The sequence below is a fragment of the Heloderma suspectum genome, chromosome 1 (genome assembly GCF_057233095.1).
Source record: "Heloderma suspectum isolate Gila_16-S chromosome 1, 16-S_ref, whole genome shotgun sequence".
Classification (NCBI taxonomy): Eukaryota; Metazoa; Chordata; class Lepidosauria; order Squamata; family Helodermatidae; genus Heloderma; species Heloderma suspectum.
Window position 1 is genome coordinate 239,602,177 of NC_139458.1, and position 20,902 is coordinate 239,623,078.

General features: G+C 44.7%; 1 protein-coding gene across 2 annotated transcripts in view; it reads right to left on the bottom strand.

The window, feature by feature from the left end:
* Positions 1-20,902, bottom strand: part of KPNA3 (karyopherin subunit alpha 3) — an 86,535-nt gene that overhangs the window by 64,667 nt on the left and 966 nt on the right. For both annotated transcript variants that reach the window (XM_084821501.1, XM_084821490.1), the window contains exon 2: positions 3,560-3,604. In XM_084821501.1, coding sequence (XP_084677627.1) covers positions 3,560-3,604 — 45 coding nt within the window. The remainder of the gene's footprint in view (positions 1-3,559; positions 3,605-20,902) is intronic.

The window sequence follows — 20,902 nt, forward strand, 5'->3', positions numbered from 1 at the left end:
CTCTTCATGGATCACTGCCTTGTTGTGGCGAAGGGGCTTGCGTAACTCAGTGAAGCCATAAGCTATGCCGTGCAGGGCCACCCAAGACGGACAGGTCATGGCGGACAGTTCTGACAAAATGTGGTCCACTGGAGAAGGAAATGGCAACCCACTCCAGTATTCTTGCCAAGAAAACCCCATGGAACATATCACAAGGCTAAAAGAGATGACGCCGGAAGATAAGCCCCTCAGGTCGGAAGGTGTCCAATATACTACTGGGGAAGAGAAGAGGGAATTTCCAAGTAGCACCAGAAAGAATGAAGCGGCTGGGCCAAAGCCGAAAGGACACTCAGCTGTGGATGTGTCTGGTGGTGAAAAGAAAATCCGATGCTGTAAAGAACAATATTGTTTAGGAACCTGGAATGTAAGGTCAATGAATCAAGGTAAGCTGGAGGTTGTCAAACATGAGATGGCAAGATTGAACATCGACATCTTGGGAATCAGCGAACTAAAATGGACAAGCATGGGCGAATTTAATTCAGGTGACCATCATATCTACTACTGTGGGCAAGAATCCCTTAGAAGAAATGGAGTAGCACTCATAGTCAACAAAAGGGTAGGAAAAGCAGTACTGGGGTACAATCTTAAAAACGACAGAATGATCTCAGTACGAATCCAAGGCAAACCATTCAGCATCACAGTAATTCAGGTCTATGCCCCAACCACTGATGCCGAAGAAGCTGAGGTTGAGTGGTTCTATGAAGACCTACAACACCTTCTAGAACTAACACTAAAAAAAGATGTCCTCTTCATCCTAGGGGATTGGAATGCTAAAGCAAGAAGTCAAGAAATCACCGGGATAACAGGAAAGGATGGCCTTGGTGTACAAAATGAAGCAGGACAAAGGCTAATAGAGTTTTGCCAAGAGAACACGCTGATCATAGCAAACACTTTTCCAACAGCACGAGAGATGACTCTACACATGGACATCACCAGATGGTCAATATCGAAATCAGATTGATTATGTCCTTTGCAGCCAAAGATGGAGAAGCTCTATACAGTCAGTAAAAACAAGACCTGGAGCTGACTGTGGCTCAGATCATGAGCTTCTTCTTGCAAAATTTTGGCTTATATTGAAGAACGTAGGGAAAAACACTAAACCGTTCAGGTATGACCTAAATTATATCCCTTATGAATATACAGTGGAGGTGAGGAATAGACTTAAGGGATTAGACCTGATAGAGTGCCTGAGGAACTATGGATGGAGGTCCGTACCATTGTTCAGGAGGCAGCAACTCAATCCATCCCAAAGAAAAAGAAATGCAAGAAAGCAAAGTGGCTGTCTGATGAGGCTTTACAAGTAGCTGAGGAAAGAAGAGAAGCGAAAAGCAAGGGAGAAAGGGGAAGATATATCCAACTGAATGCAGAGTTCCAGAGAACAGCAAGGAGAGACAAGAAGGCCTTCTTAAATGAACAATGCAAAGAAATCAAGGAAAACAACAGAATGGGAAAGACTAGAGATCTCTTCAAGAAAATCGGAGATCTCAAGGGAACGTTTTGTGCAAAGACAGGCATGATAAAGGACAAAGAAGGCAGGGACCTAACAGAAGCAGATAAGATTAAGAAGAGGTGGAAGGAATACACAGAAGAACTATACAGGAAAGACCTGAATGTCCCCGATAGCCATGATAGTGCGGTCACTGAACTTGAGCCGGACATCCTAGAGAGTGAAGTCAAGTGGGCCTTAGGAAGCATTATTAACAACAAAGCTAGCGGAGATGACAGTATTCCAGCTGAGCTATTTAAAATCCTAAAAGATGATGCTGTTCAAGTGCTGCACTCAATATGCCAACAAATTTGGAACACTCAACAGTGGCCACAAGACTGGAAAAGGTCAGTTTACATTCCAATTCCAAAGAAGGGCAACGCCAAAGAGTGTTCAAACTACAATACAATTGCACTCATTTCACATGCCAGCAAGGTGATGCTCAAAATCCTACAAGCTAGGCTTCAGCAGTAAGCGAACCGAGAAGTACCAGAAGTACAAGCTGAGTTTCGAAGAGGCAGAGGAACTAGAGATCAAATTGCCAACATTCGCTGGATCAAGGAGAAAGCAAGAGAATTCCAGAAAAACGCCTATTTCTGCTTCACTGACTACGCTAAAGCCTTTGATTGTGTGGATCACAACAAACTGTGGCAAATTCTGAAAGAGATGGGGGTACCAGACCACCTTACCTGTCTCCTGAGAAACCTGTACGAGGGTCAAGAAGCAACAGTAAGAACCAGACATGGAACAACTGAGTGGTTCAAAATTGGGAAAGGAGTACGACAAGGCTGCATATTGTCACCCTGCTTATTTAACTTATATGCAGAGGACATGATGAGAAATGCCGGGTTGGGTGAATCACAGGTCGGAATTAAGATTGCCGGGAGAATTATCGACAACCTCCGATATGCAGATGATACCACCCTAATGGCAGAAAGCGAAGAGGATCTAAAGAGCCTCCCGTTGAGGGTGAAAGAGGAGAGTGCAAAAGCTGGTTTGAAACTCAACATTAAAAAAACAAAGATCATGGCATCCGGCCCCATCACTTCCTGGCATATAGAAGGGGAAGAAATGGAAGCAGTGACAGATTTTACTTTCTTGGGCTCCAAGATCACCGCAGACGGTGACTGTAGCCATGAAATTAAAAGACGCTTGCTCCTTGGGAGGAAAGCTATGGCAAACCTAGACAGCATAGTGAGAAGCAGAGACATCACCTTGCCGACAAAGGTCCGCATAATCAAAGCTATGGTTTTCCCAGTAGTATCGTATGGCTGTGAGAGCTGGACTATAAGGAAGGCTGAGCGCCGAAGAATCGATGCTTTCGAACTGCGGTGCTGGAGAAGACTCTTACGAGTCCCCTGGACTGCAAGGAGGTCCAATCAGTCCATCCTAAAGGAAATCAACCCTGAGTGCTCATTGGATGGACAGATACTGAAGCTGAAGCTCAAATATTTTGGCCACCTAATGCGAAGAGAAAACTCTCTGGAAAAGATCCTGATGCTGGAAAAGACTGAAGGCAAAAGGAAAAGGGGACGGCAGAGGATGAGATGGCTGGATAGCATCACTGATGCTATGAATATGGACTTGAGCACGCTCCGGGAGAGAGCGCAGGACTGGAAGGCCTGGCGTGCTATGGTCCATGGGGTCACGAAGAGTCGGACGTAACTGAACAACTGAACAACAACAACAAATTAAAAACGAAACAAAAAACCAACTTCCAGTATATTAATTAAAGAGGTTAACTGTTTCACAATACAGGAAGAATGTGATGGCATACACTAACAGAGGTGCCTTAAAACCTTCATTTACCAGGCTGTGACGGTCTTTGAGCCCAGCCTCAAATGCTAACATATCCAGGTCTCTCTCTTCAGAAGACTGAAGCAGAAAACCATTGTTCACTGGCAGGGACATTCACAGGCAGACCAATAGCATGACATCAATCCCCCAAGTCACCACAAATCTGAGGTCTGTAGCAGGAACTCCTCACAGCCACTTTACACACAGTATAAACAAATAAAAAGGTGATATACTCACCTTTCTAAGTTCAATTGTTACTTCATTTCTATGTCTTCGCATGGTCTGTAAAGGGAAAAAAAACTTAGAAATATACAATACACACATGAAATAAAGTTTCAGAAGACAATGGTTGTTCAGTTTAGTCCTTTCTAATAAAAATTATAATAAAAATAAAACACTCACAGCTACAGGTCAGACTACGGGCCAATCTCAACGGAACCACTTTGTGAAACAATTTGGTCAAAATCCGCATTTTCACAGAAACAAATTAGTTCTTTCCATGGTACATGCTGTGCTGTATTCCTCCACTTTTGCAGAGCAAATGGGAACTGAAGCTGCATTAGTTGGGGTGGGGTGGGCAAGTAGAAAGGAACGATATAAATTGCGTAGGAGCGGGGCAGCCAATGAGCACAGGTTTGCTCCCCCTCCCTTCTTCCCTCGTGTGTTCAACGAAGTGCAATGGAGGACTTGCTTATGAGTAGACGTTCATGACAAACCCCACATGCACACACATTTATGAGGCAGGCAGGCAGGCAGGCAGGCAGCCGTCACCGCCCGGAGACAGAGCGGAATGAGCAGGAGTGCAAGAGGCGCTGAGAGCAGAGCACATACAGTCAGCAACTAGCACATTGTCTTTGATGTATATTAACTGCCCAATCAACAGGCTTCCCCTCCTTACACGGGCTCTATGAAGTGCTTCTGAATACTCTTTAATGAAAATTATCCACCCTGGCATCCACCATTTCTTAGCTGCGCAGCTTCGAATCAACAGGCACCCACCGTTTAGCTGTGTTCCTTCGTAGCTGCGCAGTTTCAAAACAGCAGGGCTGGCTCCCTTCCCTACTCCTGTGCTCAATCAATATTTAAAGTGAGAGGCATGGACTGAGCCCACAGTCGCAACAGTGCAATTACAAAGTAGCAGGTCTGCTCCTGTACTCAGCAAAGTGGAATTGAAGGCAATGAGTTACTTCCGGGTAGACATGTTTACCCCTCGCTCTCCCCACGTTCTATCCCATGCTCTCCCCACACCCACGCCCCATGCAACTTTCCCTCCTGCCAATCAGCGACGCTTCCACCAGCTTGCACTGAAGCCAGCTGAGGTCACATGGACTCCTGAACGGCACTGAAGCTGCTGTGATGGGAAAATCCGACACAAAATGAGTTTGAGGAAAAAAATGGATTTGGGGCAAGACATGCCAGGCTAGCTACAGAGAGCAGCGTGCGTCATCTGACACGACTGTCTTGGGGGTGGAGTAGAACCAGAGTAAAAGCCCCATATAGATGGGCGCTTGAGCTGCATCCCATGTGTTATGAGACAGGACATGCTGATTTTCTATAAATCTGAATGGGGAGACCATTCAAAGTGCAACATGAGTGAGCACCTACCCCACTCCACACTTCCCCCTCTCCAAAACCACTTCACACACATTGTGTTTCTGCCAGTGGTCCCCCAAGATCAGAAGTATTCCCTGCCAGGAGAGAAAATGGCTCAGAAGGAGCAGTTTTGGGAAGAAAGTATGAGTGGTGGTAGGCTTCAGCACCACCCTCCTACCCAAGCTATGCCTTGCATTTACCACTGCCACACATACCTTGTAGGAACTTGGTACAGCCCGCATTATAACACACTGGTTGGGGCACTGTAACATCTATGAACTACACAACTATAGAATAATGGGGGGGATGGGGACGTAAAAGGAATACCACAGAATGAAAGAGAAATAGCAGAGTAATTGGAGGGACATTTACTGGAAAGATATCCATGGTTAAACCATTGTTTTGGGGGGATTCATCTGAAGTTGTATGGGTTGATTAACACAAAAGAAGGTGAGGGGTGCTTCCATTTGGAGGGTTCCCAGCGCTACCTATCAGAAAACATTATGCTGCAATTCTGTCTTTTTTCCTTAAAAGACTTTCTGCACTAAGACAAAAGATGCAGGAAGTGGTGGGAAAACACAGGAGGGTTACGAAGACAACAATGTCTGGAACACACACGCGCACGTGCCCACAAATTCTGTGAATGAGGCAGGGTGATGGTGCAATGAAAGTCTCGTCTGGAAGCAGTTAGGAAACCTCCACATCAAAAGCGAGAGGGGAGTAGCAAAAAAAAAAAACAGTAGCGCAAAACAAACAGTGCGAATATACTTTTTAAAGCATTTCAGTAATTCATAATTCTCATGCACAAAAAGTTATTTCTTGTGTGTGCAGCAATATGCCGTCCCTTTCACCTTTTGATACATAGAAGATTTGTAATTATAACACTGGTGGACTTGTAATGAATTATTTTGTGAGCTTCATTCTATAGAATTTGGTAGTTAAAAATAGCTAGGGGCTAATTCTACTATAAAGGGCTAATTTTATTAAAGAACATTCCATATTTTATAATGTGTTTTTCATATGATCAGTCTGACCACAGTTTTCTATGTGCAGTGAATATTTTCTGACAGAAACATGTAGTAATGTCATATGATACCCTCATACTCTGAAATAGCAATATAGAAATATCTTCATTTGTTAGACAGGATTGTCACGTATGCGCCCCCATTTCTACCCTCACCCCGTGTCCTGCAAAGCCCATTGTCACAGATGCTGCTTATCCATAACCCCTTTTACCCTGTAGGGTTGGCAGGTGAAAGGACCACGTGCCACTGCACAGGGAGCCGGATTTGATCCAAGGAGTACTATAGAACTTTACAAACAGGTCCAGCTAAGGCTCTCTTCACATTAATTATCAAACCATAGCCAACATTATTACTAAACTGCACGAAATATTTCCCACTTTTCCATTAACTAATAGATCAGTGCACTGTCCAAAATTATTTTTTGTGGAAAACTACAACCTCTGAATTCTTGAAATTCCGAACAGTGTCATGTCATAGGGACTGCACCTGTATCAGGTGTGGGAGCACTATATAGTAGACTGTTGGAAAGGAATAGCCAAAACAAGGGGAGGAAAGGGAGTGCAAATGTATGTTGTAGGAGTTGCACCTGTACAAGGAAACTGGAAATACTACCTTTGTCAGACAGTAAAGGAGGCCATGCCTGATTTTCATGTTTGAAGAAAATGAGATTGTCTGGCAGTTGTGAAAAGAGTTCGGCCCAACACATGTAAAGGGACACACACGTCATCTGGTTATCTTGACTGGGCAGGAGGATGGCAATCTGAAAGTGGGGGAATTAACGTCTGTCCCTTGTCGTGGCCAGATCACATCCTATTGAGGTTTAGACTCTCGGCAGCCTTTCCCCTCCGTAAGGGTGGGGGATCTCTTACAATGGTCCGCCCCTGGAGGCTAATGGATTCTGATGGATTCCAGAGGACTCTGCGGGATTTTCCTGCTGGTATGGCTGGTGCTCCTGTCGAAGCCCAGGTTGCTCTGTGGAATGCAGAGATGACTTGGGCGGTTGACATGATCGCGCCAAAGTGCCCTCTCCCTCTGAGCAGAGCCTGGCCAGCTCCTTGGTATACACCTGAGCTGAGGGCAATGAAGGAAGAGGGGAGACGGCTAGAACGCAGGTGGAGGAAAACCTGTGCTGAGTCTGACTGAACACAGGTTAGAGCTCATTATTGAGCTTACTCTGTGGCAGCAAAGGTGGCAAAGAGACAGTTCTTTTCCACCAGCATTGCATCTTCTCAGTGCCATCCAGCTGAGCTTTTCCAAGTGGTTCGTGGCTTGTTACATTCTGGGCCAGGGAGAGAAACTGTGGAGCCCTCAGTAGCACGCTGTGACAACCACCGTCTGGTCCGGTTGTACTGGATGAGTTTCAGTTACTGAGGCCCGAAGATGCAGACAATGTGCTTGCCCAAGTCTGGTTGACCACCTGTGTGCTCAAGCCTTGCCTTAAGGAGCGCCTCCAGCAACACCAGATAGGCCGCTTAACAAGATCAGCCTCGGATGGCCTTCTCTCTGTCCCATCAGCCAGGACAGCTAGACTGGTGGGGACAAGGGAGAGGGCCTTTTCTGTGGTGGCCCCCACTCTGTGGAACTCCCTCCCTAGGGAACTCCACCATGCCCCTCTTTAACGAGCTTCCGTTGTGCATTAAAAACGTGGTTGTTCAGGCAGGCATTTGGGGTGGGTTAGGGTATTTTAGAAAACATTTTTATTGTAGAATTTTATTGTTTTAAACTGTTTTATTATATGCTGTATATCGCCCAGAGTGGCTGGGTGACCAGCCAGATGGGCAATAAATATAATAATAATAATAATAATAGCCTTGACTTTCATGGCTTATTACATCAAACAAGGGGGGGATGTCAGGCTGGGTCCAGAAGGTTGTAAACTGCTCCTTGAGAGAGTGGTGCTGGCCTCTTTAAAAGAGGCAGTAATCAGGCCACTCCTGAAAAAGCCTAGCCTGAGCCCAGGGGTCGTTAACTATAGGCCTGTGGCCAACATCCCTTTCCTGGGCAAGGTGCTTGAGCAGGTGGTTGTAGGACAGCTCCAGGCACTCTTGAATGAAACTGATTATCCAGATTCATTTCAACTGGGCTTCAGGCCTGGTTTTGGAACAGAAACTTCCTTGGTTGCCCTGTGAGATGACCTCTGCCGGGACAGACAGGGGGAGTGCAACCCTGTTGATTCTCCTGGACCTCTCAGCAGCTTTCGATACCTTTGACCATGGTATCCTTCTGGACAGGTTGTCTGGGTTGGGAGGTGGAGGCACTGTACTGCAATGGTTCTGCTCCTACTTGGATGGCCGATTCCAGAAGGTGGTGCTGGGGGATTATTGCTCTGTGCCTTGGCAATTATACCATGGGGTTCCACAGGGCTCTATTTTATGCCCTATGCTGTTCAACATCTATATGAAACTGCTGACGGAGGTTACCCAGGGGTGTGGGCTGGGGTGCCATCAATATGCGGGTGACACCCAGCTCTACCTCTCTTTTTCATCAAATCCAGGGGAGGCAGTGGCTGTTCTGAATCAGTGGCTGAGCATGGTAATAAGACTGGATGAGGGCCATTAAACTGAAATTCAATCCAGGCAAGACGGAAGTACTGTTAGTGGGTGGTTCATCCGCCCAGCTAGGTGATGTTCAACCTGTTCTGGAGGGGGCTGCACTCTCTCTAACGGATGTTTGTAGTTTGGGGGTGCTCTTGGACCCAGAACTGTCAGTTGAGGCACAGGTGAACTCAGTGGCACGGAGCACTTTTTATCAGCTTTGGCTGATACACCAACTACACCCTTATCTGGACAGAGATAGCCTAGCTACAGTTATACAACTCTCTCCAAAGGAAGTGAGGTGAATGGCTACCAGGAAGAGGGCCTTTTCTGTTGTGGCACCCCAGCTGTGGAATGAGCTCCCTAGAGAGGTTCACCTGGCACCTACATTGTACTCCTTCCGGTGCCAGTAGAAGACTTTTTTATTCTCCCAGTATTTTAGCTTCCTAATCTTTTAGCAATGGTGTTTTCCATTTCTATTTTAAATCTCTGCCCTGCTAGGTTTTATTCTGGTTGTACTGTTATTTTGTGGTTTTAAGCTTTCATATTTTATATTGTTTTACGTTGCGCTTTGTGGTTTTAGTTTTTATGAACTGCCCAGAGAGCTTTGGCCATTGGGCGGTATAGAAATGAAATAAATAAATAAATAAATATTAAGTGAGCTGTTCTCCCTTCTTTGACTCCTTTCTCTATGAGCTGCCAAATAATGCTAACTTCTTGACACTTTTTAACAACTATGTGCAAATTTCTAACTGATTTCTATGAACCTGTTCAGTAACACTCTGTACCAGGTGTAAGACCACTACATAGCAGGTTGAATCTTGGGTTATCATTAATACCAACCCTGCACTATGGTTTAGCTATGGGTTGTTAACCATGGACAACCCTGGAAGAGAATCCATGGTTTGTTGTTGGGTTGTAAACTCTGTATTGTTCATGATTAACCACTAGTTAAACCATAGCGAAGGGTTCACATATAATGACAACCCATTATTCTACAACAACCCATACTCTGGGTTGTTATGTGCAAACCAGGTCATAGTGATAATTTTCAGATATTGGGGCATGTATGTGTGCATGTACCGCCAGCTGAAATAATGTGTCTATTTGAGCATGGTATTACACACCCTGAAGCATGTCATATGACAAAAGATATACAGACATGATATATCTCATAATTGCCGAGGGGCAAGTGGCGCATGAACACATGTGCAATATCTGAAAATTATCATTATCAATTAGTTCACAAATAGTGTAAATTTGGTGCTTTTATTAAAAAGTACACAATTGTAAAAAGCGGAGCTATGCCACTGCGTAGTGTAAACAAATAGGACCTGCACCAAAACATTGCAGGGTGGAGTGCTCCTGTTCACTGTTTAAGTCACACATACTCTCTTCCAGGTTACTACGTTCCATTCCATCCCATCCCACCCCACCAATGTCAGTCAACATCCTGTGGCAATGAGCACACTCAATCCTCACTGGGCTGTTTTGGGGATCCTCCCTTAAGTTTTTTTTTCTGAAAGTTCTTTGGGTGGTACATCCGCAAACTTCAGGGTACCCCACAGGCCAGCCAAATAAATAAAATAAATGGAGCAAAGAATAAAAGGAACCTGGTGGTCGGAGTCTACTACTGGCCACCCAATCAAGAAGAAGACGAAGATGAAACTTTTGAGAAGCAAATTGCCAATGTTTCAAGGAAGCATGATGTAGTAGTAATGGGGGACTTCCAATTTCCCCAATATTTGTTGGGAGACAAATTCTGCAAAACATGGCCCCTCCAAGACATTCCTGACTTCTGGGGCGGATAACTTCCCCTGACAGAAAGTAGAGGAAGGAATTAGAGGATCGGCTATCCTTGACTTGATTCTAACCAACACAGATGACTTAGTGGATAAAGTAGCAGCTATAGGAACTCTGGGGGAAAGCGACCATGTTATACTTGAGTTCATGGTTCTAAAGGAAGCAAAAGCCGAGTGTGGCCAAACCCGTACCCTGGATTTTAGGAAAGCTGATTTTAATAAACTCAGAACAACAATAAGTAAGGTCCCATGGCAGGCAACTCTAAGGAGAAAAGTGGTCCAAGATGGGTGGGCGTTTTTCAAAAAAGAAATTCAAAAGGCACAACTACAAACAATTCCACCAAGAAAAAAAGGTGGAAGACAACAGAAGAAGCCAATGTGGCTTCACAAAAAGCTAAGGGATGACCTGAAAACAAAAAAGGACACATATAGGAAGTAGAAAGAAAGCCAAGCAATAAAGGAAGAGTACAGGCACGTAGCACAGAATTGCAGGGATGGTGTCAGGAAGGCTAAAGCTGAGAACGAGCTGAGGTTAGCTAGGGATGCTAAAAGCAACAAAAAAGCTTTCTTCAGCTACATGCATAGTAAAAGGCAGAGGAAAGAAATGGTGGTTCAGCTATTAAATAAGGATGGCAAAATGATAACAGATGACAAAGAAAAGGCAGAGGTGCTCAATTCCTACTTTGGCTCAGTCTTCTCCTGAAAGAGGGTCTATGACTCCCCGGCAAAGATGAAGTACAGGCTGAAGGGGCAGGATTGCAGCTGGAGATCAATAGGCATATGGTCAAGGAACACCTACTTACTTTGAATGAGTTCAAATAACCAGGGCCAGATGAACTGCATCCTACAGTAATAAAGGAACTGGCAGAAGAACTCTCAGAACCACTGTCTATTCTCTTTGAGCAACCATGAAGTGCCAGATGACTGGAGGAGGGCTAATGTTGTCCCTATCTTCAAAAAGGGTAAAAAGGAGGCACCTGGGAACTACAGACCAATCAGTCTGACATCAATCCCTTGGAAAATTCTGAAGCAGATGATAAAGCAATCCATCTGGAAGCACCTTGAAAACAATGCAGTGATTACTCGAAGCCAACATGGATTTGTCAAGAACAAATCCTGCCACACGAATCTGATCTCATTTTTGGATCAAGTAACCTCCTTTGTGGACCGTGGGAATGCTGTAGACATCACATACCTCGGCTTCAGCAAAGCTTTCGACAAAGTGCCCCATGATATCCTGATGAGCAAACTAGCTCAAAGTGGGCTAGATGAAACAACGATCCGGTGGATCCACAGTTGGCTACAGAATCTGACTCAAAGAGTGCTTATCAATGGGATCTTCTCAAACTGGGGAGAGATAATGAGCGGGGTACCGCAGGGCTCAGTCCTGGGCCCAGTGCTCTTCAACGTTTTTATTAATGACTTGGAGGAGGCGGTGCAGGGAATGCTGATCAAATTTGCAGATGACACAAAATTGGGCAGGATAGTTAATACTCTGGAAGACAGAAACAAAATTCAAAGTGATCTGGATAGACTGGAGCACTGGGCAGAAAACAACAGCATGAAATTTAATAGGGAGAAATGCCAAATTCTGCACATGGAAAAAGAAACCAAAGGCACAGTTAAAAGATGGGGGATACGTGGCTCAACAACACTACAAGCGAGAAGGATCTTGGAATTGTTGTCTATCACAAGCTGAATATGAGCCAACAATGTGATGTGGCTGCAAAAAAGGCTAATGCTATTTGGGGCTGCATTAATAGAAGTATAGCTTCCAAATCCTGGGAAGTACTAGTCCCCCTCTATTCAGCACCGGTTAGGCCTCATTTGGAGTACTGTGTCCAGTTCTGGGCACTGCACTTTAAGAAGGATGCAGACAAGCTGGAGAAGTTTCAGAGGAGGGCAACAAAGATGATGATCAGGGGACTAGAAACAAAGCCCTATGAAGAGAGACTGAAAGAATTGGGCATGATTAGCCTTGAGAAGAGAAGACTGAGGGGAGATAGGATAGCGCTCTTCAAGTACTTGAAACGTTTTCACAGAGAAGAAGGCCAGCATCTCTTCTCGATCATCCCAGAGTGCAGGACACGGAAGAATGGGCTCAAGTGACAGGATGCCAGATTCCGGCTGAACATAAGGAAAAACTTCCTGACTGTTAGAGCAATACAGCAATGAAACCAATTACCTAGGGAGGTCTTGTAGGCCCCTTCCAACCCTACTATTCTATGACTCTATGAATACCTCCCTCGTGTCTGTGTCTGTGTTTGGGGGTGCAGTTTTGACTACATAAGCAACAACATTCATGCCTGAACATCAGTGAAGTGGGGCCATATAAAAAAAAGTTGCAGTGTATCCTTGGTGTGATGCATTACCTGAACCGGTGACTTAGGTGACTAAAAACAAATGTAAGCCACTGCTCTAACTTGGCTCTTACTTCATGTGCAAAATAAGGTTTTTGATTTTAGTTTTTTACCATTTAAAAGTGTAACCAATCTGCACACAAGTTAATGGAGCATGAGGTTTCTGCATGTAATTGGGTGCTGGATTTGGCCTAAGAGAAGGTTTGAGGGGCCAATTTAGATAGACTGAACTTCGCTGCAACGTGTGAGGCAGCCTTCCCTGACACAGTGCCCTTAAGATCTGTTTCCCACCTCCCAGCTGAGCAGAGCAGAGCAGAGCATGCTGCTCCAGCTGGTCCAGGGACTACAGAAGCAGGCAAGCTCCCAGAGAGCGAGCGAAAAGAGCAAGCGAACAGGGGGAGCAAGCAGGAGTTGGCCAGGGGAGTTGCAGTGGTTGAAGAGACAAAGGAGACAAAGGAGACAGAGGCTAAGAGGTAAGTGGGTTGCAGGAAGCCCAGGGGGCTGCCCTTTATCCTTCTGATTGGCTGTGAGCTCACGAGGTGCTTCTGAGAGCTCCAACTGAATTGGGGGGGGGGCCTGAGTACTCCCAGCAGCTGACTGGGCGGGAAGCTTCAGTCTGTTTCCCGCCTCCCAGCTGAGCAGAGCAGAGCAGAGCAAGCTGCTCCAGCTGGTCCAGGGACTACAGAAGCAGGCAAGCTCCCAGAGAGTGAGCAAACAGAGCGAGCGGACAGGGGAAGCAAACAGGAGTTGGCCAGGGGAGTTCGGCAGGGGAGGTCAAGGGGGAGGCCCCTAATATTTTTTTTAATTATTTTTATTTTTTATGTTAACTAACTTTTTTCCATTTATTTGTCTTGTAACACACACTTTCATACCAGTGGGACTCTGCTTTTAACCTCTACTGAGTAGAGGAGCAGGCACAGGCTAGTCTAGAACAATCACAAAGCTAGACACAAAAAGGGAAAAGAGGCTATGGAAGGACAAGACTCTCCAGTGGTGGTGACCTGCAAGGTGAGCGCAATGTTTGTTTTCTTGCCTGAGAACAACATGGCCTACACCTGCAACAAGTGCAAGTTGATCACGCTGCTGGAGGAAAAAGTAAGTGGACTGGAGCGGCAACTGTCGACCCTCCGGGGAATAAGAGTACACGAAGAGTTCTTGGACAGAATGGGGGAACTACAGCAGCAAAGGGCAGACCAGAAGCTTGAAGAGCAACAGCAAGATGAGGCAGTGGGAAATGCTGAGGTGAAGAAAAATGGAATAGAGGATACTCCTTGGAAAAGGGTGACAGTTAGGAAAAGAAGAACTAGATGCCACTCTGCACCAGTGGAAGCAGTGGAGCTGTGGAACCGATTCCAGGTACTTGCGGATGAGACTGGAGGACAGCCTGCAGAGGAAGAATCACAGGGGAAACTGCATGAGAGTGAGCAAGAGGCTAAAGGTCAGTCAAACAGAGGCGATGAAACCCAGGCCTACAAGAAGAAGAAGAGAAGAGTGGTAATAGTGGGAGACTCCTTGCTGCGTGGGATCGAGACCCAAGTATGTCGCGAAGACCCATGGACTCGCCAGGTATGTTGTCTCCCGGGAGGACTGATTAGAGATGTGACTGAAAGGTTGCCTGCACTCATAAAGCCCACTGACAAGTATCCCTTTCTTCTCATCCATGTGGAAACAAATGATACCGCCAAGAGGAGCTACGAAGAGATCACGTCAGACTTTGAAGCTTTGGGAAGGAAACTCAAGAACTTTGGGGCCCAGATAGTTTTCTCATCCATCCTTCCAGTAGTTAGAAGAGGGATAGAAAGGGAACGAAAAATACTCCGGGTGAATGACTGGCTACGAAGGTGGTGCCGACGAGAGAAATTTGGATTCTGGGACCACAGGCTATACTTCCTGGAAGATGGGCTGTTGGCTAGGGATGGGTTGCACCTCACAAAGGATGGGAAGAATGTGTTTGGCCACAGCATGAAGACCTTCATCAGGAGGGCTTTAAACTGAATCCTACGGGGAAGGGAGATGTAATGTTGGGGGTAACAATGGACGTAGGCGCATGCACTGCAATGGAGAGAACAGCTCTGATAGCGCCCAATAATAGTCTTCAGACACATGTAGGAAGAAAGCCAGACTATGAAGCACATGGTCTTCGATGTCTATATACTAATGCCCACAGTATGGGAAACAAACAGAACGAACTTGAACTCTTAATACAGGAGGGAAATTATGACCTGATAGATATAACTGAGGCTTGGTGGGATGACTCTCATGACTGGAATACAGCAATTGAAGGATATAACTTGTTCAAAAAGAACAGGAGGAAAAGAAAGGGAGGTGGGGTTGCACTGTATGTGAAAAATACATATCTCTGCACAGAAATACAGGAGGAGGAACTTGGTAGCCCCATCGAGAGCATCTGGGTTGAAATAAATGGAGCAAAGAATAAAAGGAACCTGGTGGTCGGAGTCTACTACCGGCCACCCAATCAAGGAGAAGACAAGGATGAAACTTTTGAAAAGCAAATAGCCAATGTTTTAAGGAAGCATGATGTAGTAGTAATGGGGGACTTCAATTTCCCCGATATTTGTTGGGAGACAAATTCTGCAAAACATGGCCTCTCCAGGAAATTCCTGACTTGTGTGGCGGATAACTTCCTCCTACAGAAAGTAGAGGAAGGAACTAGAGGATCGGCTATCCTTGACTTGATCCTAACCAATAGAGATGACTTCGTGGATAAAGTAGCAGTTACAGGAACTCTGGGGGAAAGCGACCATGTTGTACTTGAGTTCTTGGTTCCAAAGGAAGCAAAAGCCGAGTGTAGTCAAATGCGTACCCTGGATTTTAGGAAAGCTGATTTTCATAAACTCAGAACAATGATCAGTAAGGTCCCATGGCAAGTGATGCTAGCGAGAAAAGGAGTCCAAGATGGGTGGGAGCTTTTAAAAAAGGAAATTCTCAAGGCACAATAACAAGCAATTCCAACAAGAAGAAAAGGTGGAAGACAACAGAGGAAGCCAATGTGGCTTCACAAAAAGCTTAGGGATGACCTGAAAACAAAAAAGGACACATATAGGAAGTGGAAAGAAGGCCAAGTAACAAAGGAAGAGTACAGGCAGGTAGCACAGAATTGCAGGGATGGCGTCAGGAAGGCTAAAGCTGAGAATGAGCTGAGGTTAGCAAGGGATGTTAAAAACAACAAAAAGGCTTTCTTCAGCTACATGCATAGTAAAAGGCAGAGGAAAGAAATGGTGGTTCAGCTATTAAATAAGGATGGCAAAATGATAACAGATGACAAAGAAAAAGCAGAGGTGCTCAATTCCTACTTTGGCTCAGTGTTCTCCCAAAAGAGGATCTATGACCCCCCTGGCAAAGGCAAAGTACAGGCTGAAGGGGCAGGATTGCAGCTGGAGATCGACAGGCATATGGTCAAGGAACACCTCATTACTTTGAATGAGTTCAAATCTCCAGGGCCAGATGAACTGCATCCTAGAGTAATAAAGGAACTGGCAGAAGAACTCTCAGAACCGCTGTCTATTCTCTTTGAGAAATCATGGAGGACGGGGGAAGTGCCAGATGACTGGAGGAGGGCTAACGTTGTCCCTATCTTCAAAAAGGGTAACAAGGAGGAACCTGGGAACTACAGACCAGTCAGTCTGACATCAATCCCTGGGAAAATTCTGGAGCAGATCATAAAGCAATCCATCTGGAAGCACCTTGACAACAATGCCGTGATTACTCGAAGCCAACATGGATTTGTCAAAAACAAGTCCTGCCAGACAAATCAAATCTCATTTTTGGATCAAGTAACCTCCCTTGTAGACCCTGGGAATGCTGTAGACATCATATACCTTGACTTCAGCAAAGCTTTCGACAAAGTGCCTCATGATATCCTGATGAGCAAACTAACTCAAAGTGGGCTAGATGAAACAACGATCCGGTGAATCCACAGTTGGCTACAGAATCTGACTCAAAGAGTGCTTATCAATGGGACCTTCTCAAACTGGGGAGAGGTAACGAGTGGGGTACCGCAGGGCTCAGTCCTGGGCCCAGTGCTCTTCAACATTTTTATTAATGACTTGGAGGAGGAGGTGCAGGGAATGCTGATCAAATTTGCAGATGACACAAAATTGGGAGGGATAGCTAATACTTTGGAAGACAGAAACAAAATTCAAAGTGATCTGGATAGACTGGAGCGCTGGGCAGAAAACAACAGAATGACATTTAATAGGGACAAATGCCAAGTTCTGCACCGAGGAAAAAGAAACCAAATGCACAGTTACAAGATGGGGGATACGTGGCTCAACAACACTACAAGCGGGAAGGATCTTGGAATTGTTGTCGATCACAAGCTGAATATGAGCCAACAATGTGATGTGGCTGCAAAAAAGGCAAATGCTCTTTTGGGCTGCATTCATAGAAGAATCACTTCCAAATCCCGGGAAGTACTAGTTCCCCTCTACTCAGCACTGGTTAGGCCTCATCTGGAGTACTGTGACCAGTTCTGGGCACCACACTTTAAGAAGGATGCAGACAAACTGGAGAGGGGTCAGAGGAGGGCAACAAAGATGATCAAGGGACTGGAAACAAAGCCCTATGAAGGGAGACTGAAAGAACTGGGCATGTTTAGCCTTGAGAAGAGAAGACTAAGGGGAGATATGATAGCACTCTTCAAGTACTTGAAAGGTTGTCACAGAGAAGAACGCCAGGATCTCTTCTCGATCATCCCAGAGTGCAGGACACGGAATAATGGGCTGAAGTGACAGGAAGCCAGATTCCGGCTGAACATCAGGAAAAACCTCCTGACTGTAAGAGCAATACGACAATGGAACCAGTTACCTGGGGAGGTGGTGGGCTCTCCCACACTGGAGGCCTTCAAGACGAGGCTGGACAGGGATGCTCTGTCAGGGATGCTCTGACTTGGATTCCTGCCTTGAGCAGGGGGTTGGACTCGATGGCCTTGTAGGCCCCTTCCAACCCTACTATTCTATGATTCTATGTTTTGGGCTACAACTCCCATCACCCCTGACAACTGCCCCTACTGTAGTTGTAGTTGAAAACATCTGGAGAGCACCAGGCTGGGGAAGGCTACTGTGAGGTATGGTGGATTTCTGATTTGGAATCCAAACCAAACTAGCAAATGGAACCGACTTTCCACAGGTTTCCTGCATAGCCCTTCGGTTGATGCAGGAAAGCCTTCAAGCAAAGTTACACAGCTGACAGAGTTCGACACACTGTGCCCGCCCTGTCTGAGCGAAGTCATGCCCACTGGCTCCCCTAGGCATGGCCCTGCCATGGCCCTGCTACAGCCCCCTGAGGAATAGGTCTGTCCACTCCATTCTCCTGGGGGGCTGCCCCACAGCATCAGGAGAGGGCAGCCTCTCTCGGCTCCATTAGCAATATCCTTACACATCTCTTTAGTTTCTGAATTTGAGACTTCTTTAATCAACCGGAAAGACCCCAAGCCACCAGTCATTTGGATGACAACAATTTTGAAATATTTGTTCAGTTCTTTGTAATACTGATTCCTTAATTTGATACCGGCTCCTTTAGAAAATTATCACTTCTTCTCATTCACACACACTCTCACGTTCTCTCTCCAGTTAAGCCAACATTCCTTGTTGTAGTAGTAACTCATGATTCAACTGTTTGAGAAAAATTGATTTTTTATTGCTGAAATTCTGCATGTACAGAATCTGTGTGATATTTTCATAATATATCACCACGCACTGACCAATAGTAATTAAGTAATTATTATTATATTTTAATCCATTCAATAACCAACGTTCTCTGAGCAGATTACAAAATTAAGGAGCTATTTTCTACTTTGCTCCCTGTTTCTTGATTCAGCCATTTCTGCTAGTTAATATTTTGCAGCTGCTTCAGGCGTCCTTTTTATATCGCCTCTCTTCACTATCATTAATCTCAACCCCGGTGCTTGTTCTGCTTACTGTAGACTTATTTAGGAAACATGGACTTCCTACTACATTGATAAGTCCTCCTGGGGGGTGGGGGGAGAGGAATCAGATTCACCTCTTTCACATAAATATTCAGTGCTTCTAATGTTCCTCAAGCATCATATTCAATGCCATAGATACTAAGACAGTGTGTGCACATGAAAATGAACACTTCATCAAAAGGGTAGAAATCTGACATCCTAGGTCAGACTGCTTAGTTTTAGTACTATTACAGTTGTGCTGGTTCAATCAAAACAGAAGAGATATACTGAGGAAAAATAGCATTTCCCAAATGCCTAAGCAACCCCCATCAATGTAAATGCAGAGATGTAGTCATTCCTATCTCTAAAGCATTAGGAACATTACTGCCAATACTTCAACCTGCCACTGTTTTAGTATTAAACTGTAAAATATTTTTAAAATTGTTAATTTATGTTTTTATCTTGGTTGCTAGTTGCCTTGAGCTCTCTGGTGGAAAGGTGAAATATAAATATTTTTTAAAATAAATAAATATAAATAATAATAAACAATGGCATTCAATGGAGTAGCAGGCTACTGAATTGTCATGTACTCAAGATCTGGCTGCAGGTCTCAATTGAATAGCCCTAGGCTGTCACTTCCAGATTAGAGGCCCAGCTTTAATAATGGAGTTCAAGACTACTGTTTACACATGGTCATGATGAAAATAAATGGATCTAAAAAATGTCCTACCTTTAGGTCACAACCCTATGTATGTTTAGATAGAAAAACATCCTACAACATAAGACTTTGTTCTGTCTAAACATGCAGAGGATGCCTTAAAAATGCAAACAACACAAGCATGGGTTATTCTAGACTTGTCCCGTTTCACTGGAAAATGTAACTGTGCTAAAAAAAAAAAGAAGAAGCACGTCATGAAAATTCATTATATGCTACAGCAATATGTGCTACAAGTTATCAGTATAAAGCAGAACTTTGATTATTCTTAGTATGAAATATACACAACACTGGGTATTGCATGTGCAAGAATGAGAAGACACAGCCATTTAAAGTTTTAACTAACTATCACAGCTAGATAATGGCAACAAATAGAAACTTCATATAACTCTCTATGGCAAGAAAGTAGAGTAATCACTAATAAAGTACAAAGATAAGCCCTTATATAGGTTCAGAAACAGTTATTAACCAGCTTTGTATCAAACTGACTTTACTTAAAGAATAAAAGCAGTAGTAATAACTATGCATGCCAAGTTCTGAAGACTGTAACCTGAAATTACATTCTTTTATGCTACCATTATCAACTACTGCAATCGGCTTAAAAACACAAGAGTAACTTCACCTTGACAATATTTGGGCTCTTTAGCATCCTCTTAAGATAAGATAGCACTACCTTGAACTTGCTTGCCTTAGAGAGGGGTGGGCAACTTTTGGCCCTCCAGATATCTTGGCCTACAACTCCTATCAATCCCAACCAGAATAGCCAATGGTGAGGGATGATGGTAGTAGGCCAAAACATCTGGAGGGTCACAAGTGGCACATCCCTGAAGCCTTAGAAGCCAGATTTGTGAGAACTGAAAAGATTCCCTTTGGGCCACATCACACCTGTTATCAATGACAAGCACCAATGCAGATCCACCCTGCCCTACCATTATTTAGGGGGAATGAACAGTGTGACTGTAGCATTACAAATGCTTCACTTTTCTAAAGAACAGCAACTCGAGACCACAGAACCAAATTGAGCTCCCTGTGAAGTACCAGCTGGATCCACAGTTGACAACTGAGAAGCAAGTGTGTAGAGGTACTGACGTATGTGGCAACAGGCCTTGCTAGTAATTCGGGGGGGGGGGGAATCTTCCATCTCCTCAGTGGCCCTCTTCTAAATTAGTGGCAAACCAGGATTATAAAACTATAAAACCAACAATACAATCTTATGCATATCTACTCAAGAGGAAAGCCTCACTGAGTTCAATGTACAGGACTGCAGCATAAAAGGTAACTCAATACCTTTGAAAATGTCATCGAATATTCAATTATTTTGTTACTATAAGCAAATCAGACAGTTCCCGAAACATTTGGATACACCACTCTGCCACTTGATGTAGGCCTACAGAGTTTAATGAAGGAGTTCTCATTAGATATAAGTAACGGTAGGACTAAAATGCTTCTCATGTCAGGATATATACAGCTCTCTTCCCCGTCCTATCATGGTCTGGGTTCAGTTTTGGACTCCTGGAAATTGGACTCCTATAGAACAACCTGTTTCTCATTCTTGCATTTGTAATTAGTAATGGGCTGCTGCTAGGGACTGCCAGCCTATTCACTATACAACTGCTTAATCTTCT